This window comes from Fusarium solani (genome assembly GCF_023522795.1).
Source record: "Fusarium solani strain SB1 chromosome Unknown bctg00000008, whole genome shotgun sequence".
NCBI classification, from domain to species: domain Eukaryota; kingdom Fungi; phylum Ascomycota; class Sordariomycetes; order Hypocreales; family Nectriaceae; genus Fusarium; species Fusarium solani.
The window spans coordinates 910,635-935,443 of NW_027072148.1; the positions used below are offsets into that span (position 1 = coordinate 910,635).

General features: G+C 50.9%; 14 protein-coding genes across 14 annotated transcripts; 5 read left to right on the forward strand and 9 right to left on the reverse strand.

Moving 5' to 3' along the window:
• Positions 1–1,151: 1,151 nt before the first annotated feature.
• On the reverse strand, positions 1,152–2,905 carry MRS44_012332 (uncharacterized protein; the record flags this gene model as incomplete). The annotated part of the gene is made up of 2 exons (XM_046273822.2): positions 1,152–2,538; positions 2,592–2,905. The coding sequence occupies 2 exons, from the start codon at positions 2,903–2,905 to the stop codon at positions 1,152–1,154; spliced, it is 1,701 nt and encodes a 566-aa protein (XP_046133217.2).
• Positions 2,906–3,911: 1,006 nt separating this feature from the next.
• On the reverse strand, positions 3,912–4,364 carry MRS44_012333 (uncharacterized protein; the record flags this gene model as incomplete). The annotated part of the gene is made up of 1 exon (XM_046273821.2): positions 3,912–4,364. The coding sequence occupies one exon, from the start codon at positions 4,362–4,364 to the stop codon at positions 3,912–3,914; it is 453 nt and encodes a 150-aa protein (XP_046133216.2).
• A 183-nt stretch (positions 4,365–4,547) lies between these two features.
• On the reverse strand, positions 4,548–5,192 carry MRS44_012334 (uncharacterized protein; the record flags this gene model as incomplete). The annotated part of the gene is made up of 1 exon (XM_046269521.2): positions 4,548–5,192. One exon carries the CDS (start codon positions 5,190–5,192, stop codon positions 4,548–4,550), a length of 645 nt encoding a protein of 214 aa, XP_046133215.2.
• Positions 5,193–5,694: 502 nt separating this feature from the next.
• MRS44_012335 (uncharacterized protein) lies at positions 5,695–6,504 on the forward strand (the record flags this gene model as incomplete). Its single annotated transcript, XM_046276172.2, has 1 exon — positions 5,695–6,504. One exon carries the CDS (start codon positions 5,695–5,697, stop codon positions 6,502–6,504), a length of 810 nt encoding a protein of 269 aa, XP_046133214.2.
• Positions 6,505–7,286: 782 nt separating this feature from the next.
• MRS44_012336 (uncharacterized protein) lies at positions 7,287–9,451 on the forward strand (the record flags this gene model as incomplete). Its single annotated transcript, XM_065618769.1, has 2 exons — positions 7,287–7,683; positions 7,734–9,451. The coding sequence occupies 2 exons, from the start codon at positions 7,287–7,289 to the stop codon at positions 9,449–9,451; spliced, it is 2,115 nt and encodes a 704-aa protein (XP_065474841.1).
• A 146-nt stretch (positions 9,452–9,597) lies between these two features.
• On the reverse strand, positions 9,598–10,320 carry MRS44_012337 (uncharacterized protein; the record flags this gene model as incomplete). Its single annotated transcript, XM_046283573.2, has 1 exon — positions 9,598–10,320. One exon carries the CDS (start codon positions 10,318–10,320, stop codon positions 9,598–9,600), a length of 723 nt encoding a protein of 240 aa, XP_046133212.2.
• A 1,040-nt stretch (positions 10,321–11,360) lies between these two features.
• MRS44_012338 (uncharacterized protein) lies at positions 11,361–12,056 on the reverse strand (the record flags this gene model as incomplete). The annotated part of the gene is made up of 1 exon (XM_046283572.2): positions 11,361–12,056. The coding sequence occupies one exon, from the start codon at positions 12,054–12,056 to the stop codon at positions 11,361–11,363; it is 696 nt and encodes a 231-aa protein (XP_046133211.2).
• Positions 12,057–13,393: 1,337 nt separating this feature from the next.
• MRS44_012339 (uncharacterized protein) lies at positions 13,394–14,394 on the forward strand (the record flags this gene model as incomplete). The annotated part of the gene is made up of 2 exons (XM_046281147.1): positions 13,394–13,992; positions 14,043–14,394. 2 exons carry the CDS (start codon positions 13,394–13,396, stop codon positions 14,392–14,394), a joined length of 951 nt encoding a protein of 316 aa, XP_046133210.1.
• Positions 14,395–14,449: 55 nt separating this feature from the next.
• MRS44_012340 (uncharacterized protein) lies at positions 14,450–15,448 on the reverse strand (the record flags this gene model as incomplete). Its single annotated transcript, XM_046273820.2, has 3 exons — positions 14,450–14,537; positions 14,586–15,130; positions 15,179–15,448. 3 exons carry the CDS (start codon positions 15,446–15,448, stop codon positions 14,450–14,452), a joined length of 903 nt encoding a protein of 300 aa, XP_046133209.2.
• A 493-nt stretch (positions 15,449–15,941) lies between these two features.
• Positions 15,942–17,180, forward strand: MRS44_012341 (uncharacterized protein; the record flags this gene model as incomplete). The annotated part of the gene is made up of 3 exons (XM_046284056.2): positions 15,942–16,037; positions 16,089–16,210; positions 16,259–17,180. 3 exons carry the CDS (start codon positions 15,942–15,944, stop codon positions 17,178–17,180), a joined length of 1,140 nt encoding a protein of 379 aa, XP_046133208.2.
• Positions 17,181–18,034: 854 nt separating this feature from the next.
• On the reverse strand, positions 18,035–18,244 carry MRS44_012342 (uncharacterized protein; the record flags this gene model as incomplete). Its single annotated transcript, XM_065618770.1, has 1 exon — positions 18,035–18,244. The coding sequence occupies one exon, from the start codon at positions 18,242–18,244 to the stop codon at positions 18,035–18,037; it is 210 nt and encodes a 69-aa protein (XP_065474842.1).
• A 2,353-nt stretch (positions 18,245–20,597) lies between these two features.
• Positions 20,598–21,522, reverse strand: MRS44_012343 (uncharacterized protein; the record flags this gene model as incomplete). Its single annotated transcript, XM_046276170.2, has 3 exons — positions 20,598–21,119; positions 21,169–21,331; positions 21,380–21,522. The coding sequence occupies 3 exons, from the start codon at positions 21,520–21,522 to the stop codon at positions 20,598–20,600; spliced, it is 828 nt and encodes a 275-aa protein (XP_046133206.2).
• Positions 21,523–22,314: 792 nt separating this feature from the next.
• Positions 22,315–23,460, forward strand: MRS44_012344 (uncharacterized protein; the record flags this gene model as incomplete). The annotated part of the gene is made up of 2 exons (XM_046283571.2): positions 22,315–22,766; positions 22,869–23,460. 2 exons carry the CDS (start codon positions 22,315–22,317, stop codon positions 23,458–23,460), a joined length of 1,044 nt encoding a protein of 347 aa, XP_046133205.2.
• Positions 23,461–23,882: 422 nt separating this feature from the next.
• MRS44_012345 (uncharacterized protein) lies at positions 23,883–24,548 on the reverse strand (the record flags this gene model as incomplete). Its single annotated transcript, XM_046281146.2, has 1 exon — positions 23,883–24,548. The coding sequence occupies one exon, from the start codon at positions 24,546–24,548 to the stop codon at positions 23,883–23,885; it is 666 nt and encodes a 221-aa protein (XP_046133204.2).
• Between the last annotated feature and the right edge of the window lie 261 nt (positions 24,549–24,809).

Genomic DNA, 24,809 nt, shown 5'->3' on the forward strand with positions numbered 1-24,809 from the left:
GCGATTCCAGTTTATACTAGGCCTGAAGCCGTGTCACCTCCGGATCCGGAATGACCAGCAACCACAGCCGAGTCGAGCGGGTTTGATGCGTACGACGCTTCATCTGGCGAGGATCGTCGCGGGAAGGTGCGCTTGTACGCCAGATGTGCCGTGACAATCGCCTTCCCCGGGCTCTTTTGTGTTGCTGTTTTCCTGATGGGAAACTCGTGGTTGGAAAGTGTGTTGTATGGCAAATGACGTTTTTGTGATGGGTCTAGCCATGTATAAGAAGTGTGATGCATCCGGACTGGTCAAAGTTTAACATGGCAGTAGACCTCATTTTCGTTCCCAGCCTTGAGACATTCTTCTTTTTCGCTTTCACTTTTCGGAATCCGCAAACGACCGATCATGCTTCTGGCGATGGTTCTTGTTCTTTTCGCCTCTCAGGCTTTATGCGTCGAGGCCACTCGTGGTCTGAGACTTTCTCGCGATGAGGGCCCGGTTATAGACGACTTTGCGTGGGACCTTCTGACGGAGACTACTGGAGTTGATGCGGGTGATCACTTAGAGAAGCCTGGCGAAGGGGGACCGGAGTCCGTTGCATGCACTGAGGCAAGTTACTCAATGACTCGAGCAGTGTTAATAGCTAACAGGAAGAATAGAAGCCCGGCCCCGACAGACTCGATTGCCCTGCCGCCATATCAGCCTGGACCGAACTCACCGATGACGCTGGAAACATCGCCATTGAGGGTGGACGGTGCCGCTCAGCGACCAAGGGCGCCTGTCGGGCGACTGTGTGTGCTCCGGGGCAAGACATCAGTGTTGGGCTTGACGAGGTCATGGGGCGGATGTGGAATCCTGTGTCGATGAGATGCGTCCTTGGTGGAACGGGAGGAATCTGGCAGAATGAGGGGTCGACACTGGTGATCGAGCTGGACCGTCCATGAAGATCATAAATGGAAGATGAGAAGTGTATTCTTACATACAAAGCAAATATCCACCCTTTGATGTCTATCTTATTGCTCTTTTAATCCAGAGAAAAGCATCCAATACGCCCGAGTCAAATCCTGACTATTCCTTGCGCCTAAAAAGGTATCTCAAAAACAGTTCCGCTCAATGAAAAGATCAAGTTCGCTCTCATAAACCCTCATATCCTTCGTTAAGTGTGATTTTTACGCGGCAGTCGCGCTGACAGTGCCTGTGATGGAGGGCGGCGCTCCTTGCAGTTCCTCGCTGGGGTCCAGTTCACCCTTCATCTCTTGCTCGCCTTCTTCGACCTTTTCCTTAGCAGTCTTGCCTGACTCCTTGTCTTCGGCGTCGCCGAGGCCGATAACGTCGATCCAGCGCCAGAAACCGACGGGATTGTTGCCGCTCTTGTCAAAGATGGCTTGGTCGTTATTGATGCCGTCCTTGCACGAGTCGCCATTCGCCTTGTTGAACTTGTCGAGCTTATCGAGGGAAGTTCCATCCACGAGGTCTCCGACGTAAGTACGCGCGATGGGGACGTTGTTCTCGCGTAGGACCTGCAGCTGTGCGCGCAGGTTGAGGCGCAGCGCTCGCTCAGGCTGTTCGGCGTCGAAGATCTTCTTGGTCAACCACGGGAAGAGGATGCCAAAGTCAGATTGGTTCAGGTGAGCTGAGTTGACGACGTAGAAAAAGTTGGGCTCTGACATCTTGATACCGCTGGGCCGTTCAAAGATCTGAGGGGTGACGATCTTGGCGGTAGGGTCGGGGCTCAGAATTCGCGCCTTGGCGTTGAGATGTTCCTTCCACTTGAAGAAATGCTCCGACTCGACGGCCAAGATGGCTTTGCCTCCAGGGGCCGTGGCCTTGTCGGCGTATACGGGCAGAGGCAGATTGAACAGTGGTGCCGAGTTGGGAGCCATCAGAGGGAAGCACCACATATCGAGCAGCATGGTAAGCGTCTTTTCTGAAATCTGTCGTCGGATCTCGCTGCCCTCGGTGGGAGTGAAGAGAGGCTTCTCCATGGCGGCGACTTCGGGGACACTGGCGTAGTACGTGCTCTTAAGGAATTGAGTGATGGTAGCTGCGCCAAAGCTGTGGCCCGCGAAAATGATGCTACCGGGCTCGTGGATGTTGAGCTTGCCAACGAATTGGTCAAGGCTGGGGGTAGATCGGTTCAAGTTGGTATAAGGAGTGCCGCGGTCAAGCGCAAGAACAGCTTCGTGAAGCAATCCCATCTCCCAGCATCGAATTCTCAACTGGGCTTCGCGCGCCAGATAAACCTCGGGGCAAACATCGTGGGAAATCTTCTGGTAGGGGATCTCGATTCGGCCATTCGAGGTGACGGTTCCGTTTCGGGTCTCGGGGATTCGAATGAAAGAAGCGACTGCGCTGCCGTCGCGGTGCTCGGGGCAAATAACAACGATGCCGTGCGAGGCTAGAGAGCCTGCGATGTATGAGTACGAGTTTCGACTTCCGCCCAGTCCGTGGGAGAAAATTATGGTTGGCCATCGCTTGTTCTCGGTCGTCGCATCGTTGAGGGTCGCGTTCTTGTGGACGGGGATCGTAGTGTAATGGAGATGTCGCGGAAGAAATCTACAGGGACATTGGTTAACAAACAATTGCGGCGCATTGAGAGTAGCACTCACGAGAGAAACTCGGCCAGCATGGGGCCAATTCCAAGGAACTTAGTATATGCGACAAGATGTTGTCGCTGAGGAGTGGGCAACCAGCCAATGCGCTTCTCATCAGACTCCGAGACGGCCGGGTAAAACATGCGGTACTGAATGGTGTGGATGTTGTCGGCGCCCTCGGGGGCAGGAGAAGGAGCCTGAAGCTCAGACACGGGAATCTCGACATCGACGGTTCCGACCTTATAAGGCCCGGTGTATTCGGGGAAGGCGGGCACGGGGCTCAGACGCGCAAAGTACGAGGCCATCTTGGAAGTTGGTGAAGGATCCATTGCAAAGGTTCGAATCGCGAGTGGGCGACGGTGATGTTGAATCAAATAGTCAGGGAGGAGAAGCTCCTGCTTGGATGGAGCGACGGGAACAAAACAAAGCGATCCAATATGAAGAAAGGAATGTAACAATGTATAGAACCAAAATGAAAGGGCAACGACGTTGAAGGGAAAAAAGGAACAAAAAAAGAAGCCAAAAATAAAATAAAAAATTGGTGACAGCAAATAATGGGCCGAGGCCTGCTGGGCTTGGCTATGCCAGTGATCGTTTGGTGACGTACGTGAGACAAGTCGTCTAGGATGCGCTATGACGGAGTCTCTTCACATGCAAAAAGGTGACAAAACCATTCGCTGGATTTCAGTCTCTCCCTTAGTTCGTAATTTTAAAGCTTCAAAACAAAGGGGAAAAGGAGTAAGAATTGCAATGTCAGCTTCGATTTAAGGGGGAAAGGGGCAAGTCACGCGACAACTTGTCAAAAGAGATTCTTTAAAAACCGGATCTTTTGAGTGAGGATTTGTTTGCCCCCGATCTATGCCTGATCGGTGACCGAAATATGCAGGTGTCTTGTGCGCAGTTGCCGCCCACGAAGAGAGTGAAGATCACAGAAAAATTGAGTGGGCCAAAAATTACAGTGAAAACGTCATGCAAAGTTTTGGTCCCACGTCATCGAGGAGCAATGGCGCAGCAGGGCAAAGCCTTATGGTAACAATGCTTGATGAGTTGGCGGCCTGGCAACGTTTTGAACATGTTTCGAGATACGTCTACTTCTTTACGATTAGACCCTCGTCTTCCGAGGATGCCGGTATCGAGTGATCTCGGGGTCTTAATATTCCCCGGTTTATCTTTCAACTGCCGCCGACACGCCACCACCACGAGGCAGCCCACAAAATACCGAGGAGACTTCCGGATCGACAGGTCCGTCTTTCTCGGCCGAGTTGATAGATAGCCCCCAAAGTCCGTTATCATTATCAGTTTAATTACTTCGACTGTACTACCCCGACCCATCCTCTACCAATGTCTAGCAGAGCCTCCACCCTTGATCAGACCTCCAGTAATCGCATGTATTCCCCTCCGAATAACCTCTCGCCCCGGTGACTTGCCTTCAGCATCCTTCTTGGCCATCGCCCTCTCCCTCTCAAACTCCCTCCAAGGCCTACAGCCATGACAAACCCGATGCTTGCACTCTGTATAATCCCATCGCCACGGCGTCGTGTCCTGTCTGCAGACGTGTCCCTCGTTGGGTCCCTTGTCGCACCTGCAGCACGCCCACCCCTTGACCATGCACTCGAAGTACTTGCATCCAACCTCACGGCACGACCCCCGCGTGTAGACGACTGTAAAGTCAACGGAGCCGCACGCGCTCTCGGAGCTGTCGGCCATATCGTCGCCTGTCGAGCAGTTGATGTAGCGTCGCTTGCGCTCGTGGCCGCAGGCGAATCGTCGGTATTCGCAGGTGCACATTGTATACCATCTCGCGTGCTGTCGCTTCTCGGGTTCGGTAGTGTTGGTGTTTTGCGAAAAGATGACTTTGGTAAGATTTCCGTGCCAGAGTCACAAACCCGTAATTTATCTCTTTTTGTGCTTGCTATTCAGTCACACAAAGCCGTTTGCAAGCTGACCAAACATCCTCATCATCTATTTTCTTTAATCGCTCCGTTGTTCTCCGTTCGTCACAGTGTCCGTCTTTGCATCACGCTCCATGTACGCCTCCACAGATGTTCCCTGCGGCCACTCAAACACCTCTTCACCCAACGTCCTGAACCCAAACCTCTCATAAATTGGCTTCCCCTTGGGGGTCGCCTCGAGGAAACATGGGAGCTTGTCTGCGTCCGCCCGCTCAAGACCCCAGCGCATGAGCAAACCCGCCGCTCCCTTGCCCCTCCAGTCCTTGTGCGTCCCGATACACTCGAGATACCAGTGTGGCCTTTCGCCCATGTATTTGCGGTGTCCTTTTGTCATCGTTCCAAAGAAGTCGACGGCGAGTTCTCCGTGGCTTGGCCAGGCTTCTACGGGCGGCGGATCATCGATTGAAGCTCCGGGGAGGCCCCATTTCGCAAAGGCAACGATTTCCTCCGTTGACTCGGGCGTGTCCTTGTTGGTGACGACGAGGAGTTGACAGGAAGAATCCGCAAGCTCGTCTTTAAACGAAGCGTCCCAGAAGCGATCCGAAGCTTCAATATTCGTCATGAAGACGTGGCCTCCAATGATGGTATCCCCAAAGGCGGAGTAGTAGACATTGCGCATAGCGTGGATGTCATCCGACTGGGCTTCGCGTAGCTGGAGCGGCATTTTCGTAACCGAAGGACTCAATAAAGGTACAAGTTTCGAGATATGCTTCGACTTGGACTTGATACGAGGTCTTTATAAAATCAGAAATGGCCAAGCGATTGCAACATCGCGCTATTTTGCCGTTCAAACCGGGGCTCCCCACACATGTCGTTATCCAGGGTCCACGGCGAAGGAGTCATGAATGCAGCTACCTGGGAGCAACTGGATACAACCTCGCTTTTCGCCGCTTTTGATAAGAGAACTAGCTGTCATTTTCAGGGTTGGATGCATCCATCGATTCTCGTGATGCTTCGTTTGGTGTTGAGACGTCATGGCTTCGCTCGGCTTTAGCTGGGCACCATCGGAGTTCAATTGCCCCGCGCGCCCTTCACATTGGACACATTGACAGCAACACCATAACTCTGACTCAACAGGATAAATCTAGACATATAAATGCCATCTCTTTCATATCAACTAGCCTTTCTCTATTCAAAATTAAAGTAGCCCATTCACGAATCTCACCATGAGCAACGACTTTGCCAAACAGCTCAAGGCGCTCCATAAGCCATCCACCCCCATCGTCTTTCCCAACGTCTGGGACGTAGCCTCTTTCAACACGGTCGTCTCCCTAAACGACGATGCATCAAAGCCAGTCAAGGCACTCGCCACCGCATCCTGGGCCATCGCTGCCTCGCTAGGCATTAAGGACGAGGAGCTCACCCTGGAACAAAACTTTGACGCCGTCGCCAAGATCGCTACGCTCTGCAAGGCTGCCGGTATTCCGCTTTCGGCTGATCTGCAGGATGGGTATGGAGATCAGGTTGCTGAGACTGTTAAGAGGGCTGTTGAGATTGGAGTTGTAGGCGCCAATATTGAGGATACTATCCCTGCTACAGGTGCCTTTTATCCCATTGACGAGCAAGTCCAACGTCTCAAGACAGCCCTCCAATCTGCCGCAGATGCAGGATGCCCAGACTTTGTCGTCAATGCCCGCTGCGACATGTTCCACTTCGACACCGGCCTCAATGAGGCTGACACGGTGAAAGAGGCCATCACCCGCGGCAAGGCATACCTAGACGCGGGGGCTACAACGGTGTTTTACTGGGGTGGTTCAGGGAGAGGACTGCGGACGGCGTGGGTGGAGACGCTGGTGAAGGAGCTGGATGGGCGGGTCGCGGTCAAGCTTGCGCACGGAACGGCAGATGCGTTGTCTACGGCTGAGTTGGCGAAGATTGGAGTTGCTAGGATCAGTGTTGGGCCAAGTCTTTTTCTCGTTGCGCAGGCTGCCGTTAAGAAGGCAGCTGCCAGCATACTCTCTGGCGGGAATCTGTAGACACATCCATACACAGGCACTCACTGTTGGCATCTCGGAATGAGTTGTCACGACTGAATATTGATGACATCCATATCAACCGTGAATATTCACTCACGCCAATTCTCCCTAACCCATTCTGTCCCATCTCTTGAAGCCTAGAATAGCTTCTGATAGTGAGGGAGCCAAGCTGATTGTGGCTCAGTGCTGCTGCTCAGTGCAGGGGAGCCCGCCAGCTCGTTGCCTAATCAAGTTTAGCGCCGACAATGCCCAGGCCAAAGATCACCTCCCCGATGACTCCTCGCCTTCAAACAGCGTGCAAACCATTCGAATTCTCTAAAATCTTAGGCCCCCAATGCCTCCAAACCAATCAAGCCAATGAGGATCCTTCTCGAGATCCTGTTGCAACTTGTCCACCTATGGAGAGCTTTGATGCCTATTCGCGGGGGCTGCCTAAGCCCTGTTGGCCCCTCTGCCTGGGCTGTGAAATGCAGGGGTCCCGTTCCGCCTCAGATGGCAGATTCGTTATGGGTATGGGTCTTTGCTAATGGTCAGCGAGCTAGATGCGGATGAGTAACATGCCGTGAGGCGAGATGGATTGCTGCAGCCTGTTGGCGAAGTGTATCAACTTGTCGCTTTAAAGTCTATAAAGGAGCTCAACAAAGTCAAAGGAAAATACTCTTCATCTTCATTCAACTCGACAAACATTGACTGTGGTCACTTATAAAGCCACACTAAAGCAATCCTTCTCCTCCCTAAAGCTTTGAGAGACACATATCTTTTGGCGAATTATGTCAGACACCATGGAGTCAACAAAGAGCGGCGACGACTCGTCGGTGGTCATCGTGACCCCGGCTGAGACTGAGCCTGAGGTCAAGGAGGAGAAGACTGAGGAGACAAAGACAGAGTCCACAGAGGGTAAGCCAGAACATTCGACACATCAAACAAGATCATTGGTTAACACCAGCAAAGACAAGTCAGAGGAGAAGAAGGACGAAGACAAGAAGGATGGGGATGAGGAGAAGAAGGAGGAAGAGGAGAAGGAAAAGGTCATAGTTGGTCTTCTGGCCGACACCAAGGATCTCTACGCCAAGTACGACGAGCACGGTGATCGATCATGGACAGACAAGTATCCCACAGATCTCGAGGAGGCGGCTGAGAATGAGGAGACTCAGAAGTATGCCGTCATTATCCGCAAGAGTAAGTCTACATCCGCCAACATATCTCTGAACCTGCTAACACCCACAAAGAGAAGCCCAAGGAGGCTGACTCCAACAAGCCCCTCGTCATCGACAGTCTCGTCGTTCAGTCCCCCTACCTGAAGCGCGTCCTTGGCAAGGTCTTTGATGGGTACCCTGGCGTCTTTTGCGGTGTCTCCCGACTCAAGTTCCACGCCCCATTTGAGTGCTTCGTTCACCGCTGGGACAAGTTCTCCGCTGCCAAGGATGACAAGGCCTATGACGAGGCCACTCGCGAGCACGTCACTCTGCTGTACAACATCATGAAGGAGGAGCTCGGTGAGATTATCCAGCTTCGAGAGGATTACTTCAAGAACAGGGCTGTTGCTTTTGAGCACATCTGGACTCTGTTCCCTCCTGGCTGCACTGTCTGGGGCTCCGAGAAGGGCAAGCCTGTGGCTGTCAAGTTCAACTCGGGCCACTTTGGGAAGAACAATTGCGGTGTCACATTCTACATCTTGCAGTGCAAGATCATTGATTGGGATGGCAAGTACATGGGTTGGACCGACCTCACCATGAGGATCCCCGAGTTCTTCGGCACTGTGCCCTTCTCGGAGCTTCCCTGCTATCCCCTTGAGTATCACCCCCGCCTCGATGCCGCCAAGGCGCTGTTGACGGAGCGTGGCCGCAAGTTTGATGAGCTTGGTGGCTACTGCTACAAGTCGTACAATGGCACCGCCATCTGGCATGTCAACTCTGAGAAGACTCGTAAGGAGACGGTTCAGTCGCGCATTGTCATTGATGGAGCCAACTGGGAGAAGTTGAACCCCGACCACACTGTCTGGCTCAACCCCATTCACACGAGCGACAACTTCAGCGACGATGATGACAAGGACGCCGAGCCGAATGCCACTCCCCAGCGTCCTCCTCTGACTGAGGACCAGCTCCTCATGACATACCCCATGGTGAGGGGTTATTCGCTCAAGAACAAGCGATGGATGGAGTTCTTCATTGACGATGTCTCTGAAGTCAAGTTCAACGACCAGGCCTTTGAGTCTCTTGTCCTTCCTAAGGACCAGAAGGACCTTATCCTCGCATTCGCCGAGAGTCAGGTCAAGTACAAGAATGTGTTTGATGACATCATCTCAGGCAAGGGCAAGGGTATCATCATGCTGCTCTCCGGTGGTCCCGGTATCGGCAAGACTCTGACGGCCGAGTCGGTGGCCGAGGAGATGAAGGTGCCTCTGTATATCATGAGCGCTGGTGATCTCGGCAGCGATGCGTACGATATCGAGGAGAACCTGGGCCGTATCCTGGAGATGGTGGCTAACTGGAATGCTGTCCTCTTGCTGGACGAGTGTGACGTCTTCCTCGAGGCTCGATCTCCCCACGATATCGAGCGCAATCGAATTGTGTCCATCTTCCTGCGAACGCTCGAGTACTACGAGGGCATCCTCTTCCTCACGACCAACCGCGTGAAGAACATGGACTCTGCCTTCCAGAGCCGAATCCACATGTCCCTCGAATACCCTCCCCTCGACCGATCCTCCCGCGAGGCCGTCTGGCGGGGCTTCCTCAACCGCGCCGTCAGCCTCGACGCCAAGGTCGCCGGCGGAGCTGCCCACGACATCACTGAGGATGAGATCAAGGCTCTGGCTGGCTTGGAGCTCAACGGCCGCCAGATCAAGAACGTGCTCAAGACTGCTAATCTGTTGGCTTGCCACAAGGGGCAGAGGCTTTCGTTTGAGCACCTTCGGACTGTCCTCCGGGTCGAGGGTCACTCTCTGTGAGGTGTTACGGAAGGTTTCTTTGATGACGTTATGAGTTTGTCTTTGCGATGATACACCGGAACTTGAGTATTGCACGCAGGTAGAATTATTCCTATTTCCTTTGGCCTAGAATAGCAATCAAGACTTTTGCTCAATGCCCCATGTGTCTACTCCAAGTCCCAATCCCAATCCTCTCGATACCGTCGACCACGTTGAAGTCGTGGGTTCTCCAAAACATGGCGATCCTCCCAGGCGTTACTCATACACCGCACCAACTCCTCGATGCAATGTTCGGCCGACTGACCATACCATCCCAGTGTGCCATGGACCTGCGGCACCCATCCTGCATTCCCCGCCTTGAATGGGTCGACCATGTCGTCAACCAAGGCGCATACCGCATTTACAAAGTGATTATACATTCTATCCGGAATTCTGTAGCGCCCAAATATAGTGGTCAATCTTTCTTTCCATTCCTGTGGCCATGGTGTTTGGGGCTCCGACCAGTGGGGCAAGATGTTTAGAAAGTTGGGTTCTACTACGTTCCGTGGGTCAAAGCAATCCCTCATAGCACCGTACCTTCCGAAGCAGTTCCCTTCTTCGTCGTGATCACGACGACAGACAGCAAGACGCATGTTGACGCCCATAAAGGGACGCGGCTTGCAGGGACAGGACTCAGGGTCGCGGCACTGTTCATCTTGGGACCTGATGCACCAGCAGCCTCCACGGAACGGTAAGGACAGGCCGGTGATGTAGTAGTACGGTTCCAGAACTTCATTCTGTTGAACGTCGTGGGAGTCTTTGATCTTTTCCTCAATGATGTGCTGGAAAGCTGTCTTGAGGTCCCTGTAGAGGGGCGACTCGAGGAAGCGGGCTTGGGTAGCGGGATCCATGATTGACGAGTAGGGTTGGAGAATTTACTTACTAGATATTTTGGTATAGGGTGTATTGGAGTTTTTGAGAGCGGCAGGGGGGAGGTCCAAAGGGGGCCTTTTGTACGTGCTGCCTGTCGTGACTAACGACACTGTCTGAGGCTCAAGTGTTGTCAACTCTCCACGGATCATGACACGTCTTGTTGATCATTCCACTTTATATCTCAGTGAACAAGAGTAGATTTAAGTGTAATTTTCGAATCAGTGAGGGAAATCTGTCAACGCTATGGTCATTGATTAGGTGTCGGGGGGCGGCAGCTTCACGGAAGGACATACCTATATGGGAACTTTAATTTAGGTGAGAGATGACTCTTATTCATTAACTCGTTGTTACAGCTTGAGTCTTCTTTCGATTGTACATGGACAACATTTCCTCAGAATGTCTTCAAACCTGTCACCAGCGAGTGTATCGAGGCCTTATCAGCGCCTGCGGCAAAGCACGATGAAGGAGAGTTGATAATGACTACTTGACGGCATCATCAAGTCTGACAGATTCCATGAAACAATTCTTTCTTCTGCAAAAGTCTATCATGACCTGCTTCTTGAGTATTCTGAATGGTTATCTTAGCATGCCCAACGGAAAGCAACTGAACGCCCAGCAATAGCAGCAGAGGCAACTTCACCGTGATTCCACCAAGATTCGGTATGACAACTAAGTGATCCTCGCTCAACCAAAACTCTAGTAATAAGTCTATGTATAGCGCCATGTAAAGGCTCGAACTGAATTCGCCATGGTTATCTTTTACTTTCAACGAGGATGCATATATAGTTCGTTCAATTCTGGGTGACGCTGCTCATCGGATAGGATACCGAATGGGCGTTGAATCAGCTTGCTTGGACTCCTGCTGAGTCATAGGGTTAGTTTCTTAGACACATTATTCAATAGAGTAAGCCGTGGTTTGATTCGTTATTGATAGTAGAGTTCGTAATGTCGTGAGTAATACTAGGGCTTCGCCAGGAGCACCACTTCCTTCGACCAGAATAACAATCAAGCCTTTTGTTCAACCCCCCTCAGTGTACTGTGCATTGTACGCACGAATCTTGGCCTGCATGTACTCCTTCTCAAGACGCTCTGTCTGAGCCTTGATGGTCTCGTGCATCAACTCGTCGACGTTGCGCTCAACAGGTCGACCATACCACCCAATGATACCGTGAACATGAGGATTCCATCCTTTGTCCCCAACCGTGAAGGGTTCGTGTAGATCGGCGATTAGGAGGCAAACCGCGTCGACAAACTTGTGGTACATAGCGGGAGAAATGTTGAAGGTTCCGACCTGGCTGCCGACTCGGTCTCTCCACGCCGGTCGAGAGAAGCTCGGACGTGGTTTAAAGATGCTACGGAGGTAGGTCGTCACCTCGGTTCGTGGGTTGAAGCAGTCTCTGTCGTCACAGTGGTATCCATTGTTGTGTCTGCGCTCGCAGACTGCCAGACTCATGTTCTTCCCAAGGACGGGACGGGGCTTCTGCGGGCAAGACGTCCCGCGCTTACACGCCCACTTGGGATTGTCGGTACACCAGCATGCGTACCGGTGACGCTCGGGGAGGCCGCGGATGTAGAGTCGGATCTTGGGGTCTTCGGCGGAGTTGGGCGCACTACGATGCGTAATGATCTTTCTCAGGATGAGGTTTCGGAGGCCTTGCTCCAAGTCCTTGTAGAGCTGCGAGTCGCGGAAGTGGGCGAGGGTAGCGGAATCCATGGAGTTGTGACCAATGTGGTTGGTTTTTGGCCTTGGCCGGATGGATTTGAGGTGAGGTTTACTCACCAGAGTTTTTGGGAGAAGCGGGATGGAGATGGTTGAGAGCGGAAAACGGGAGGATGCAAGCGAGGGCTATTTTGTAGGCGTTGTTTGTGGTGATGAACTGAACAAGTTGAAGTTCAAGTATTGTTCACGCTCAACTGAAACGTTGACATGCCTCGTTTACAATGTCATTGTGTATTCCACCGAAAACAGAACGTTCAGATTCAGAGTGCTCGATCTTTTGATGGGAGCTCGTAAATGACATACAAAAGGTAGACATAACAGGGCCAGTAAGTGACAAGTTACTGACATGCAGAGTTTTATAGAACCCCAGAGGAACAGGTTAGATAGAGGTCATAGAAAGCGACACCAGTGTTACGTTTGGATTTGATGTGGAGAGCATGAATTGTTCGTCTCGTACATACTGGATGGTAAACCCGAGATATCCAGAGCATATCGCCATCGCACCAAAGCCATATATGAGATGAGATGGTGACGATGATAGTTGGCAGTGCACTGTCAGAGCAGTGTCAGTGCACCGCTCATAGAATCACGAATTCACTGATCCTCTAGTCTCATGACTTTGCATTTTTCCGCTAACAGTTCTTGTGGTTAATTAGTTTATGCTGGCTTCTAAGGTTGTCTTGATCACTAGGCCAGACTCATCCAGAGCCAGAATGTGAATGAATGTCTAGCAATAGTAGCCGATGTTCTCTTGTCACCACTCTACAGCAATCTCCATATCATGTAAAAACAAACTACATATCCTCAAGTCTAGAAAACTAGCTGGAGCCCGTACATGCACTTGACCGTGATATTGTGAGTTGGTGACTCGAGCTGAATCAGGGCAGTTTATCAAGATTTTTAAGTATGTGTGTTCTCTAAACTACTCGGTTGGATGTGATTTCAGCCTGTAAAGGATAGTAATCATTTTGTTTGTGTTTATAACATGTGAGCGTTATGGCAATGAAGTGGAAGTTGACCAAGTGAGGGAGTAAATACTCCTATTTGGGCTTCCGCTTCGTTGCTAATCCATTTCCCTTTTTTTGACAGATAGAACGGTGATGCAATTCATGCATGGCAGAGCGATAATGACGCCGTGATAACTAATACTGGGGCTTTCTTAGGCAACCGCCCATTTCATCAATTCACCCGAACATCTCGTGCTTATGACCCCGCTCGGGATCCATACCCGAGTCTACAAGACTTGGATTTGTCAATAACGCCCTTCCCCTCAACCTCTTGCGATATATAAATTCAGCCTCAACCCTTCGTAAAATAATTGCACGACCAAAATGGCTTCATTCAAGGCATCCAGCATCCTCATTTTCGGGGCTACTGGCTCCATTGGCAAGTACATTACCAACCACATTGTCAACGCCAAGCCTTCGTTTCCCAAGATCAGCATCTTTACTTCTGAGGATACGGTCTCTAGGAAGGCTGACTTCATTGGCGAACTAAAGTCAAAGGGCGTCAATATTATCACAGGAGACGTCAGGAATGAGAAGGACGTCAAGAATGCCTACGAAGGCGTCGACACCGTCGTCAGCGCCGTGGGCCGAAACGTCCTCGAGACCCAGATCGACCTCATCCGACTTGCCGAGGAGTCATCCTCTGTAAAGTGGTTCTTCCCCTCCGAGTACGGCACAGATATCGAATACGGTCCCCAAAGCGCTTCTGAGAAGCCTCACCAGCTTAAGCTCAAGGTCCGCAAGTACATCAAGGAGAATGTGAAGCGTCTCAAGTACACTTATCTGGTCACTGGACCGTATGTCGACATGTACTTTACCTTGTCGCCAAAGGCTGTCGAGGCGGGAGGCTTTGATGTTGCCAACAAGAAGGCCGTTCTCATTGATAACGGTGAGGGCAAGATTGGCTTCACCACAATGCCTGAGTGAGTTTGTCCATTGTTCATGCGCATCAAACATTATTGACGTCTTTCAGCGTCGGAAAAGCCGCAGTGGCTGCCCTCCGCCACCCTGAGGCCTCTTTCAACAAAGCACTCAAAGTTCAATCCTTTGTTGTCACCTCCAAGGACATCCTGGCCGAGTTTGAGAAGCAAACCGGCGGAGAGCCATGGACGACCACAAGCTATACCCTGCAGGAGCTCAAGGATGCGGAGCAAAAAGCCTGGAGCGAAGGAAATCCAAGCGCCGTCTCTTACACTCTTCGACGTATCTGGTCAGAGGGTGGAACGCTGTATGAAAAGACAGATAACGAGAGCATTGAGTTGAAGGATTCGGAGCTGGAGACACTTTCGGATGCTGTTACCCGAGCGCTTACAACCGGCTGGTAGAGTAAAGTATTGAGATGAGTATCTACCAAAGTAAAGAATCAACAGGATATTCTGCTCAAGCAAGGTCGAACTTTCTTCCCTTCCTCAGAGTCTCAAATGTCCTATACATGCGCTCCTCCTGTAGGGGGGTGAATTCGTGCAAGCTACTTCAGATCAGAACCAGTTCGAAAGCAATGTCAAAGTCAACCTACCAATCATGGCTACTATAGTCCATGTAGTTGTGAATCGGATCAAGACCAGGCTGATCAGGGCAGGAATCTTGTCCAACAGGGCAGCCCACCGTGGCACTCAATGTTGCAGGCGTGTCATCAATAAAATCACCATCACCTGTGCAGCTGAAGCCGTCGAAAACATGAAAAAGACCAAACCAGTGTCCAACTTCGTGAGTCGCAGTCTTGCCCTTGTTGTCCTCTGTCGAAATCCACGGAACGCCTGGACCGCCAGGCATCGTTCCTGGGCTCACATGGCAGCCGTCGTACACAGCCCATGAGGTACCGTTGATGCCCGTATTGACGGGATCTTCGACAGGCCAGCTGCAGATACCTGTGACAGAGCCTTCGGTCATGAGGCCTGTCTCAAAGTAAATGTTGAGATCGTCATAGTTTCCCTGACGAAGAGCCAAGTCCTTTTCTCTGAATCGAGTAACCGACGCCCATTTATCGTTGACAGTGTGCGTCACATCCTTGACGACGAACTGAATCCTGTGTGGCGCAAACGTCTCGTTCAAGACTTTCATCTTCGAGGTGTAAGCTATTAATCACGGTATTGTTGCATCATGACTTACTTGGTCCGCGAGCATCTGGTCCGTGACAAAGCCAGCTTGAGCTTCACTCTCAACCACGTGAAGGTAAGTCGAGATGGTCAAGCCCTCGGCCCGTCTTGAAAGAGTTGAAGGTTGACCATTGCTTGCCTCGGCTCTCTGCGCAGCTCGCATAGCACGTGCAGCCTTGACGGCTTCGCGAGCTGGTCTAACGGAACCACATTGCTGTTGAGCAAGGCCCAAGGAAAGCGAGGATGCAGCAAAGAAGGCTGCCAGAAGCCCTTTGAGTTCCATGTTGAAGTACTGGCCTCAGCAAGTTTAGAACACTACTGGATCATGTCGTGGTCTTGTATTAAGCTTAAGTATGCGCATTAAAGCGATGTTACTCGTACTCGCCTCTAAAGGGGCGAGATCATCCTCAACCCATAACAGTACCAAGCGGCCTATATGCCCCTTGTAGCATAGATCATCTATAAAAAGACGGCTTCTTAACCCTGGTCTCTTCGTATTAACCATGACGTGATAGTCCCGCTCGCATTGGCACCTGACCCATAGCCGCCTCGTATTCCCAAATTCTTCCGCTTAGACGTTTCAAATAGGCATCTCCGATAGGCCCGGGAACAGGAGTAACGGCACTGATTTTCTAGAAGCCGGAATGATTTAAGGTTTTGGCAATTCGTAAGGGGCAAGGAGAGAGCATATAAATTTGAGGCTGCCTGTCTGTCTTTCACTTCACTCAGTTCCTCATTGGGTGACAGCTTAGCTATCCAGAGAAGACTGCAACACCATGGCGTTTCGAAACTTTCTTCTGGCCACGTCCTTGGCCTCTGGCTTGTCTTCGGCCGCAGTTCTGGACCTGCCCATTGTCCACCACAACAGCTATGTAAGTGCAACCAAAAACCAAGAAGATGTCCCCCTGCTCATAGATTTATAGGATCTCGTAGAGTTCAACGTTGGAACACCCGCTACGACATATCGCTTGCTATTCGATACTGGAAGCGCAACCTCTTGGATTGTGGACCAAAACTGCGCCGAAGAATGCACCAACTTTAGCGGGTATGTACACTGAAGCATATCAAATGTGTCTGCGCTGACACTTCCCAGTTACAAGAGGACTGGATACAATATAGACAACTCAACCACGGGAAAGCTGACTGGCAGATGGGGCGAGATCGAGTACTTTGGTGGTACCACGGCTGGTCTCATCGCCAACGACGTGTTCAAAGCCGGCAAGGTTTCTTGGAACCAGTCGTTCATCGCCGCCAGCCAGTCGTCGTGGGGCAACATTCCCGGCGAGGGATTCTTTGGATTGGCATTCAACTCCATCACCGTTGGAGCCGCCGACACCATCATGTACACGCTGGCGCCCAAGCTGGACGCTCCCAAGTTCGGCCTCTACTACGGTCCGGCGAGTGAAACCGCTGACGGTGTCGGCAAGGGTCGTTTGACGCTTGGAGCATCCAAGGCGTCTACCTACACCGACGGCAAGCTGGTCAAGGTGCCCATCGTTCCTACAGATGGAAAATACGACGTCTGGGCTTCCGTCATCAACTCAGCCACCGGCTCGCGAACCGTTAACGGCAAGAAGATCAAGAAGACGACAGACCTCAACGCCGGACGAGTCGTCTTTGACACGGGTGCCGGAAGAACCTCACTCCCCAAAGGACAGATCCAAGCCGTCTACGAGTCGATCGGCATGAACTGGACCGCCATCATTGAAGACGGCTACCGACCCCTATGCAAGGACTTCAACTCTACCTGGTCGGTCTCTTTTGCTTTCGGGGACGCCAACGCCCGCAACCCACCTGTTGTGACCTTGACCGGAGACCAGCTTGCCACGCCGGGCTTTGCGATGGAGGAGAAGTACTGCTGGCCTCCGTTTGATGAGGGTGACTATGAGGGACTTACACTAGTTGGAAAGGACATTCTCACAAAACTCTACACTGTTTGGGACTTTGGCGCCAAGGAGGAGGCCAAGTATAAGCCGACTCTGAGCTTTGGCACATTGAAGAAGGGGTTCAAATAAGGTATTTAGCTGCTTCTAAGGTTATTGGATGACAAGATGAAATTCACAAAGCCTTGCCCAATTTTAAATTCCAATGACCCACGTCTGTGGAATGCCTTGACATCAAGCTCGATCGGAGGGTGTGTGAAGAGCACGTGCAGGCGTGAATAGGGCGCTGTGCAGTGAAAGGCGCAAATAAGATTCAAATCTTGATTGGATCTAATGCTAACGGCGAATTTTGCCTTATCAGATCAGCTTACGTTAGTAGTAATCGCCTATATAAGTGTTAATGTTATAGTTGTCATCCATCTCATTGAGACGACGCAGTCTCTGAGTTAGCATATACACATCATCTCTCGTTAACCCCCCTCCACCAGATGCCCCAACCGCCATGACCAACCTCGTTTCACGTCCAAGATATCGAGTCTTTGCCTTTTATATAGACAACTGTCGCCCCTAGAACCTTTCTTGTTTGCCTGCAAACTCACATCTTCAAGGAGGGGAGCAAGGTTGCTGTCTAGATGGTTTGATATGCATCATGAGTATGGTAGATTTACAAATGACGAAAAGTCGAAATCTCTCAAGAGTTTAACTTGGTCTCAAAGTTCTGGACTGAGTGACCCAGCTGTTTATTTTCGTTGCACTTGGGATGGAAAGACGTATATTAGTATAGAGAAGGGAAAAACCTCGAACGGATACAAAACCCTTCTTCAAGCACAAACAGACAAAACTTAACGTATCCTTAGAGCCTACATTTGTTCTTTAACGCTTGCCTCTCTGCCCTCTATACAACGACTTCCTAGTGTACAGCCACCTTAGCCGCTATTGGTTGCTTACAACAAGTGAACGACATGGTTGAAAGGAACTCAATCAGGCTAATGCTCGCCAAAGCCCCAATAGTAGCCAACTTCCAGAGGATGTTCAGCACACTTCTGGATGTCCTCTAGCGTGTAGCCTTCGGGCAGGTTCTTAGGGTCCCATTCCTTGACACCAAGGCGTCCACACTTTTCCTTGTCGCCTGGAGGGTGGCCGGCGGCCATGGCCACCACCGCAAGAGCAGCAGCAACAAGAACTTGAAGCTTCATCTTGGGATCCTGCTTTTGTCAGACGGTGGCTAATCATGACTAGGTTTGAGTTTGAACATACTGAGGCCTGGGCTGCCTATGAGCGTGGAAAACTTGGCTGTTTGATGGACAGGTTGTTGGAGCACAATGAACTGAATAGATGTGATGATTGATGTTGAGCTTTCGAATGATTTGAGTTAAGGCATCGAAATACAAAGAACATCTCATGATGCTATATACTCGCACTTCATCCTCCAATACGTGGCTTCTGTCAACCAAATTCTGGTGCCTACAATTCATGACGCTCCTCGTTATTCTAGCGAGGCTTTAATGAACGACGTGTTCTCAAAAAGTGCGATCAAGCAAACAAACATGGGTCCGCTGCGCCCCAAATAATCCCAAACAAGTTGTCGCGATTTTTCGATTCACGATTGCCTAGCCAGGATCAGAGGAAGAGGCCAGATTTGTAGTTATGGGGAGGATCGTGAGTCATTTATTGGTGGTTTTACGCCCAGCAAACGACCTTTGTCCATTTGGCTTGACAACATTGCGTCTACCCCTGTTAGCAAACCAAGAAATCATGACTCAGAAGACGTAAGACGCGCGAATTGATAATGATCAGGTGGTTGGTTATGCAAAAAGAGGCGATTGAAAACAAAAATGGAGAAATACCCAGCAACCACACTTGAAACAAAACAACTGACATCACCAGCAATCGCCCACTAACTCAATAGCAGTCTAGCCCTAGCGAGAAGCCATGATTTATTATCCTCTGCCGCTGATAGGTCGGATCCTTTTCGAGGCTGATGGTAGGTTGACAAGGGTTGCCCGTCTTGGGTCTCTCCTACTGGATCCAGGCTTTGAGGACCTTGATGGCCTCGTCGAGCTGGCTTGGAGGGAGAATGGCGGGAAAGTCAGCACATGCTCAGTCTTGGGTCAGGAGACTGGAGATTTTGCCTCTTTTCAATATTCGGACACTTCATTGATACTCGGTAAAGTTGTATGTCGAACACATCTACTTGTGTTACACACATGTCCAACATGCCTAGAGGAAAGCCCCCTCGTATGCGATCAGCGTGCACCTCTTGTCACGCCGCCAAGGTGAGACAATATTTTCCCTAAAGTAGCCCATCCCGCTAACTCTTCTTAGGTCCGGTGCACGGGAGAAAAGACGGGATGCAAAAGATGTCTACAGTCAGACATGATTTGCACCTACGAGGTATCGCTCGTGGGCAGAATGACCAAGAAAAGGCGGAGGCAGAAGTGCAATGGCAGGGCTCACAACACGGATGGTGACACCTCGGTTGAATATCTTCATCCTCTATCGAGATCAGTTTCTTGCGATGATCAAGACTGCCTGGACCCATGCAAGCTCGCCATCAGCAGCCCTGGTTGTTGCGGCGACCACTCAGCTCAGCATCCGTACGACCACACCCTTGATCAAACCGGAAACGACAATCCCCAGTCACAGTATCCAGCTGTTGAATTCAGAAATAACAGCGTGTACGGCCCCTACTCTGAAATCGAATCCATACTCCCTTGTTTAAGACAAGCCGCCGACATCCTACCCCTCAGCCCGGACTCTACCTGGCTTTCTCCAAGCACATCAAACTCGCCGCCCAAAGAGCAATGGAGCCCGGAGCCTCAAATTACTTCGGTAATTTCAGAGCTATCTACCATGCTAGAGTCGCTGGAAACACAAACACGGTCGGAATCTCGGGCTCTGGATGAGATACTCCAGACCAACCGAGCCTGCATGACCAGTCTCGGCAAGATCCTAACCACAAGCGAGTACTCTAGCTACAGGAGTGGCGGAATACTCGTAGTCTCCGCTTTGGAGCTCATCATTTACTCATTCGAGGAGGCGGTCAAATCCCAAGGATGGGGAAGCAAGCCTAGCTCACAGACTTGCGGGAGCTTGTCAAGCGTGAAATTTGGGGTATTCGAGGTGGATCCCGAGGATCAGGTTGCAATCGTAAAGAGCATAGTCTCCAAAGAGGTAAAGAACTGTCTGGAAATAGTCCGGAACTTGGCAGGGGAGTGTAGGTGCCAGGGGTTGGAGGGGTGCAAGTCATTAGTAGCCCAATCATACTCTGCACTCGAGCAGAGGGTTGATAGGTTAATACTAGACCTTCAAAGCTGACGAATAAAGATACGTTTATTACTTGTCACCGTTTAAAGTGCGTCGTGAGAGGCAACAGAAGAATCAAAACCCTATTGTGCATAGCTGAAGGAACCAGATCCCACCCCTCCAGCTTCTCATCATTCTAGCTGCCAGCCTGGTAAAGAAATTGAAAAACAGGAAAACGCTTTAGCTTCATAAATCTAACCAATATCGTGTATCAAAAGAACCCCGAATCAAGAAAATGCTCTACTAGCTTGGCTTCCGTCCACGGGAAAAGAAAAGCTGCTGTTCTCCTCCAATCTCCTTTGGTACCTGAGACCTCGTCGAAGCCCACTTCCAAGCCCAGTCCTCCAGGCCAGCTTTGTCGTAAGCCTCCCTTACATCGTTTTCAGTAAATCCCATACGCGTCATGGTGTGATTTGACAAGGCCTTTGCTCGGGGGGCGTCTGGGCAGTTACTCTCGGAGATGGCGACCCAGTCGACAATGATCAACACTCCACCTTCTCGAAGCCGCTCCGAGAGTTTTGCAATCATCTTTTCGTGATCTTCGACGTGGTGTAGTGCCATGCACATGATGATTAGGTCAAAGTTGAAAAATTCGGGCGAGTTGAGTTCCGGGGACGGCGTTGATTTCGGGTCGACTAGATCGCCCTGGACGGCCTTGACTTTTTCGGGTGAGAAGCCTCCTTTCAAGGCCATGTCGTTGTACTGTTCCACCATTCCGGAGGAGATGTCTATGCCTCGGACACTTGAAACGAACGGTGCTAGAGCCTGTTCACGTCAGTGCTGATCAAGGGCTTGGCGTTGGTAAGGCACGTACTCGAGATGCAACGCCGTTTCCACAGGCGTAATCCAAGATTTTAGTAGGTCTAGTTGACGGAGGTTGGATTCCAATCCAATCAATGTTTGCACGGAGCTCCCTCGTGATCTGATTGCACAGCTCCACGATCCAAGGCCACTGAAACACAGCGGGAGCAACATTGCTGGGGCAAGTCAGTATGATGATTGACCGGGTATGTATAGGCACATACTTGAAGTGAACCTTGTTCTGCTCTCCGAGAGTCATATCAGGATCATGAGGAGGTCCATGATGGTGATGATGAGTATGATATTGAAGGTGATGGTGGTGATGATGGCTGTGGGGAATCTCTTCCATAGGTCCTTCGTGATCCATCTCAACGGTGGAGAATGAAAAGTCTTGGCACAATGTCAAACCAGAGCGGTAGATTTGATCTGGAGGATGCCGATACGAAAGAGGAAGAAGCCGGTTTTTTAAAACTCAAAAAATATGGAAGGGACAAGAGGGTTGCTTGGTCTTTCGGTCCGTTGTTCTTTGGTCGGTCACCGAAAAAGTCACCGTGAATGTATCCGGGTCCGTTCTCTCGGCCGCCGAAGGGTCGGACACTAACAGAGTGGGCCCCGAACAAGACTCCGTGATGGAGAGAATCCGGAGGGATAGACGGTCAAATAATCTTTGAAAAATATTTCGGACAGTTATCAGTGTAGCTTGATCTAACGAGTTACATAGTCGAAGTTGCGATTTCCTTCGTTGAGGGCGGGAGGTAATGTTGAAGACATCCCGGAGCAGGCAGAAGTGGCACAGAGAGTGACGGTAGTTGATAAAGTATTTATCCTTTTATTACAACATCTTTTCAGTTATTTCATGATAGTTTATGTGAATTTACTTGTACTACCTGAGAGGAGTTAGGTACCCATTTCTACCGTTCTTCTGTCCCGTGCCATGAGGTTGTTATCAGTGACCGTTGTTATCCGGCAGGTGTTACAGATGAAAACTACTCTCTGCAAACGTTCGCATGTTCAAGAGGGGGATTTTGAGTTAAGTACACGTCTCTTCATCATGGCCCATGCATCTCTTGTTATTTTTGCTCAATAAAGGTACAGGTCTCTGGCAGAAGGCATCGGGTACATCAAAGAGCACAGTAATCAACCTCAGTCACACCCCAACATGTTAACAACCAGCATCGTCCTCTTCTGCTTCGCGACAGTCGTCCTCGCCAGGTCGCGCATGTACGACGCCTGCATCGTCGGGGCCGGCCCGTCGGGTATCGCAGCCGCCGTCAGCCTCGCTCAGCAACAACTGCGCGTTGCCGTCCTCGACAGGGGCCGCGGCGCCCTGGACAACGGCACATGGCTCACGAGGATGCCTATTCCTGACGAAATGAGGGCTCCTGACAAGTTGAAGCCCTTCATGTTAAAGAGCCTTGATGGTTACGACAATGTGAATCACTTTATCGGCGAGGTCTTCAACATCGTACGCACCAAACCTGGACGTCATGGGCATTTCGTGGTTGAGGCTGAAGGGAGGAGGGTCCGCGCGAGGAGAATACTCTTGGCTCCTGGATATGAGATAATGTACCCAAATATTCCAGGGTACAAGGACGCCTGGATGAAGGTTCTGTAAGTCAGACGAACGACACCCCCTTTTTTTCGTTCTCCATCTCGTTCCCCAATATCATTCCCATGTCCTTTCTCCTGTTCCAACTAACAAGTCGTCGACAGCTTCAATGATCCCCTATCAGACGGAAGCAAAGGCAACTTGGGAGCATATTCGTCAGCCGTGCTCGCCACAGATGCCTCCGGCTCGGTCCTTGCCGCCATGCACCTCGCACGCATGGCCCTCCACTACACGGATAGAGTCACCATCTACACCAACCACAACCTCAAACTATCAGACGATATATCACGGCACCTCTTGTACGAAGTCACGACAGAGTTACAAAAAAAGGTCAGGGTCGACAACCGGAGGATCTCCAAGCTACATGCAATTGAGGTCCGGAGCCGCAAGAGCAGCAAGGGTTACGCTCAGTCGCACAAGATCGTCATCTTTTTCGCCGACGGCAAGGATTCCAAACACTCCTTCATGTTCCACTTGCCCACGGGCAAACTTAACCTGGACTTTGTTCAGGATCTGCATATACAACTCACGGATGGAGGGCTGATCAAGGTAGATCCTTCGAGTATGGAAACAACGGAGAAGGGCATCTATGCTGCTGGGGATTGCGTATCTTTCAAGAGGACCATCATCCGCAGCATGTTTACGGGACAACTTGCGGCCGAATCTATCACAATTTCTCGTCTCTTTGACTATTGACGCTGTCGGCAGTGGTCTTTTGATGTCAAGAGGAGCTACGTAGACGAAGTGCCAAAGGGACCAGGTTTAGCTCTGACTCCTCAGAAACTTTTACTGTACAACTTGTATTATTTTATTATGTCAGAGTATTTTATGACTACCATTAGGGCAAGATACCCTCATACTCTTCAGATATGTCTGAGATTTCTTGGAAATGACAGTCGCAAACTAGGTACCTATCTTCTTGTCAGAGGTATGTCTACATCTCGGGAATAGTACTTACCAACCTCAGCTTCTCAAGGAAGAAGCGGCCCATCCCCTCCCCGCCCCTCGTCGCCATCGCCCACTCGAATCTATCAGGCTATCAGGGGTAGGCCATCAAAACGTGCAATATCCCTTACCTCTGTATAGAGAAACCCAGGTGCCAGCTCCCTCTTCTCCGCCTAATGAACAAGATCAGGGATGTGGGAGTGGGTGCAGCAGTAGATGGCCGAGTCATGAGCGATTCTCATGCCGCATCCCGCCTTAGTACACGTGTGGACGTGGCAGTAGATGGAAAACTGCGGGCTGTTGAGCTTGGTCGCAACACCAGAGATGCATCCCCAGTCTTGAGCTGCGCAGGTGTGCTTCTGGCAGAACCGGCCGCGGCGTCCGTCGATGGAGAAGGTGACGCGTCCCTGGCATGATCCGTTGGCGCAGATCCAGTCCGAGTCATGAGGCGTGTGCTGGATCTTGGTGGCCGTGACTTCTCGGCGATGCATCTTGTGTCTCTTGGTGTCTTGTCCGTTGGCTGGGCCTGTGAGAGCGAGTAGGCTCAGATCTTTGTTGATCTCTTCAAGGCTGGTCTCGAGTTCCCCAAACATCCTATCCTTTTCTCCAATCTCCAGAGCCATCTTTTGCGCGCACTCGTCGCAAACGCCATTAACCTTGACGACTTTGAAGCTCTCTTCGCTCAAATCTTGGATCTTCGTCTTGTGGTGGTCGCCGAGCTGCATATCACCGACCATGCAGGCCAGAGGGTTATCGCAGCTGCAGAGGGCATCGATTCTCTGGCAGTGGCGCTTGGCTCCGTGGGAGCAGGAATACTCGATTTCCAGAAGCTTGCACATCTTGACGAGCTTTGGTTTCTTGGTGACAACGGTTGTCAAGATTTCGAGGCAAGCGATATGTGGTGGGAAATGGATGGGTGAAGAGGCGATAGAGGAATCGGGTCACCCTGATAGAGAGCCAAGTTCAATGAAATCATGCCCAGTTTACCGTTCAGCTCTGATTTTCTGATTTTAGCGTGGCAGATTAATTCTTCCAGGCACAGGCAGAGGATAGCCTGTGCTCTGTTTGTATTTCCCCTCGTCCATGGCAGCCTGCTCAAA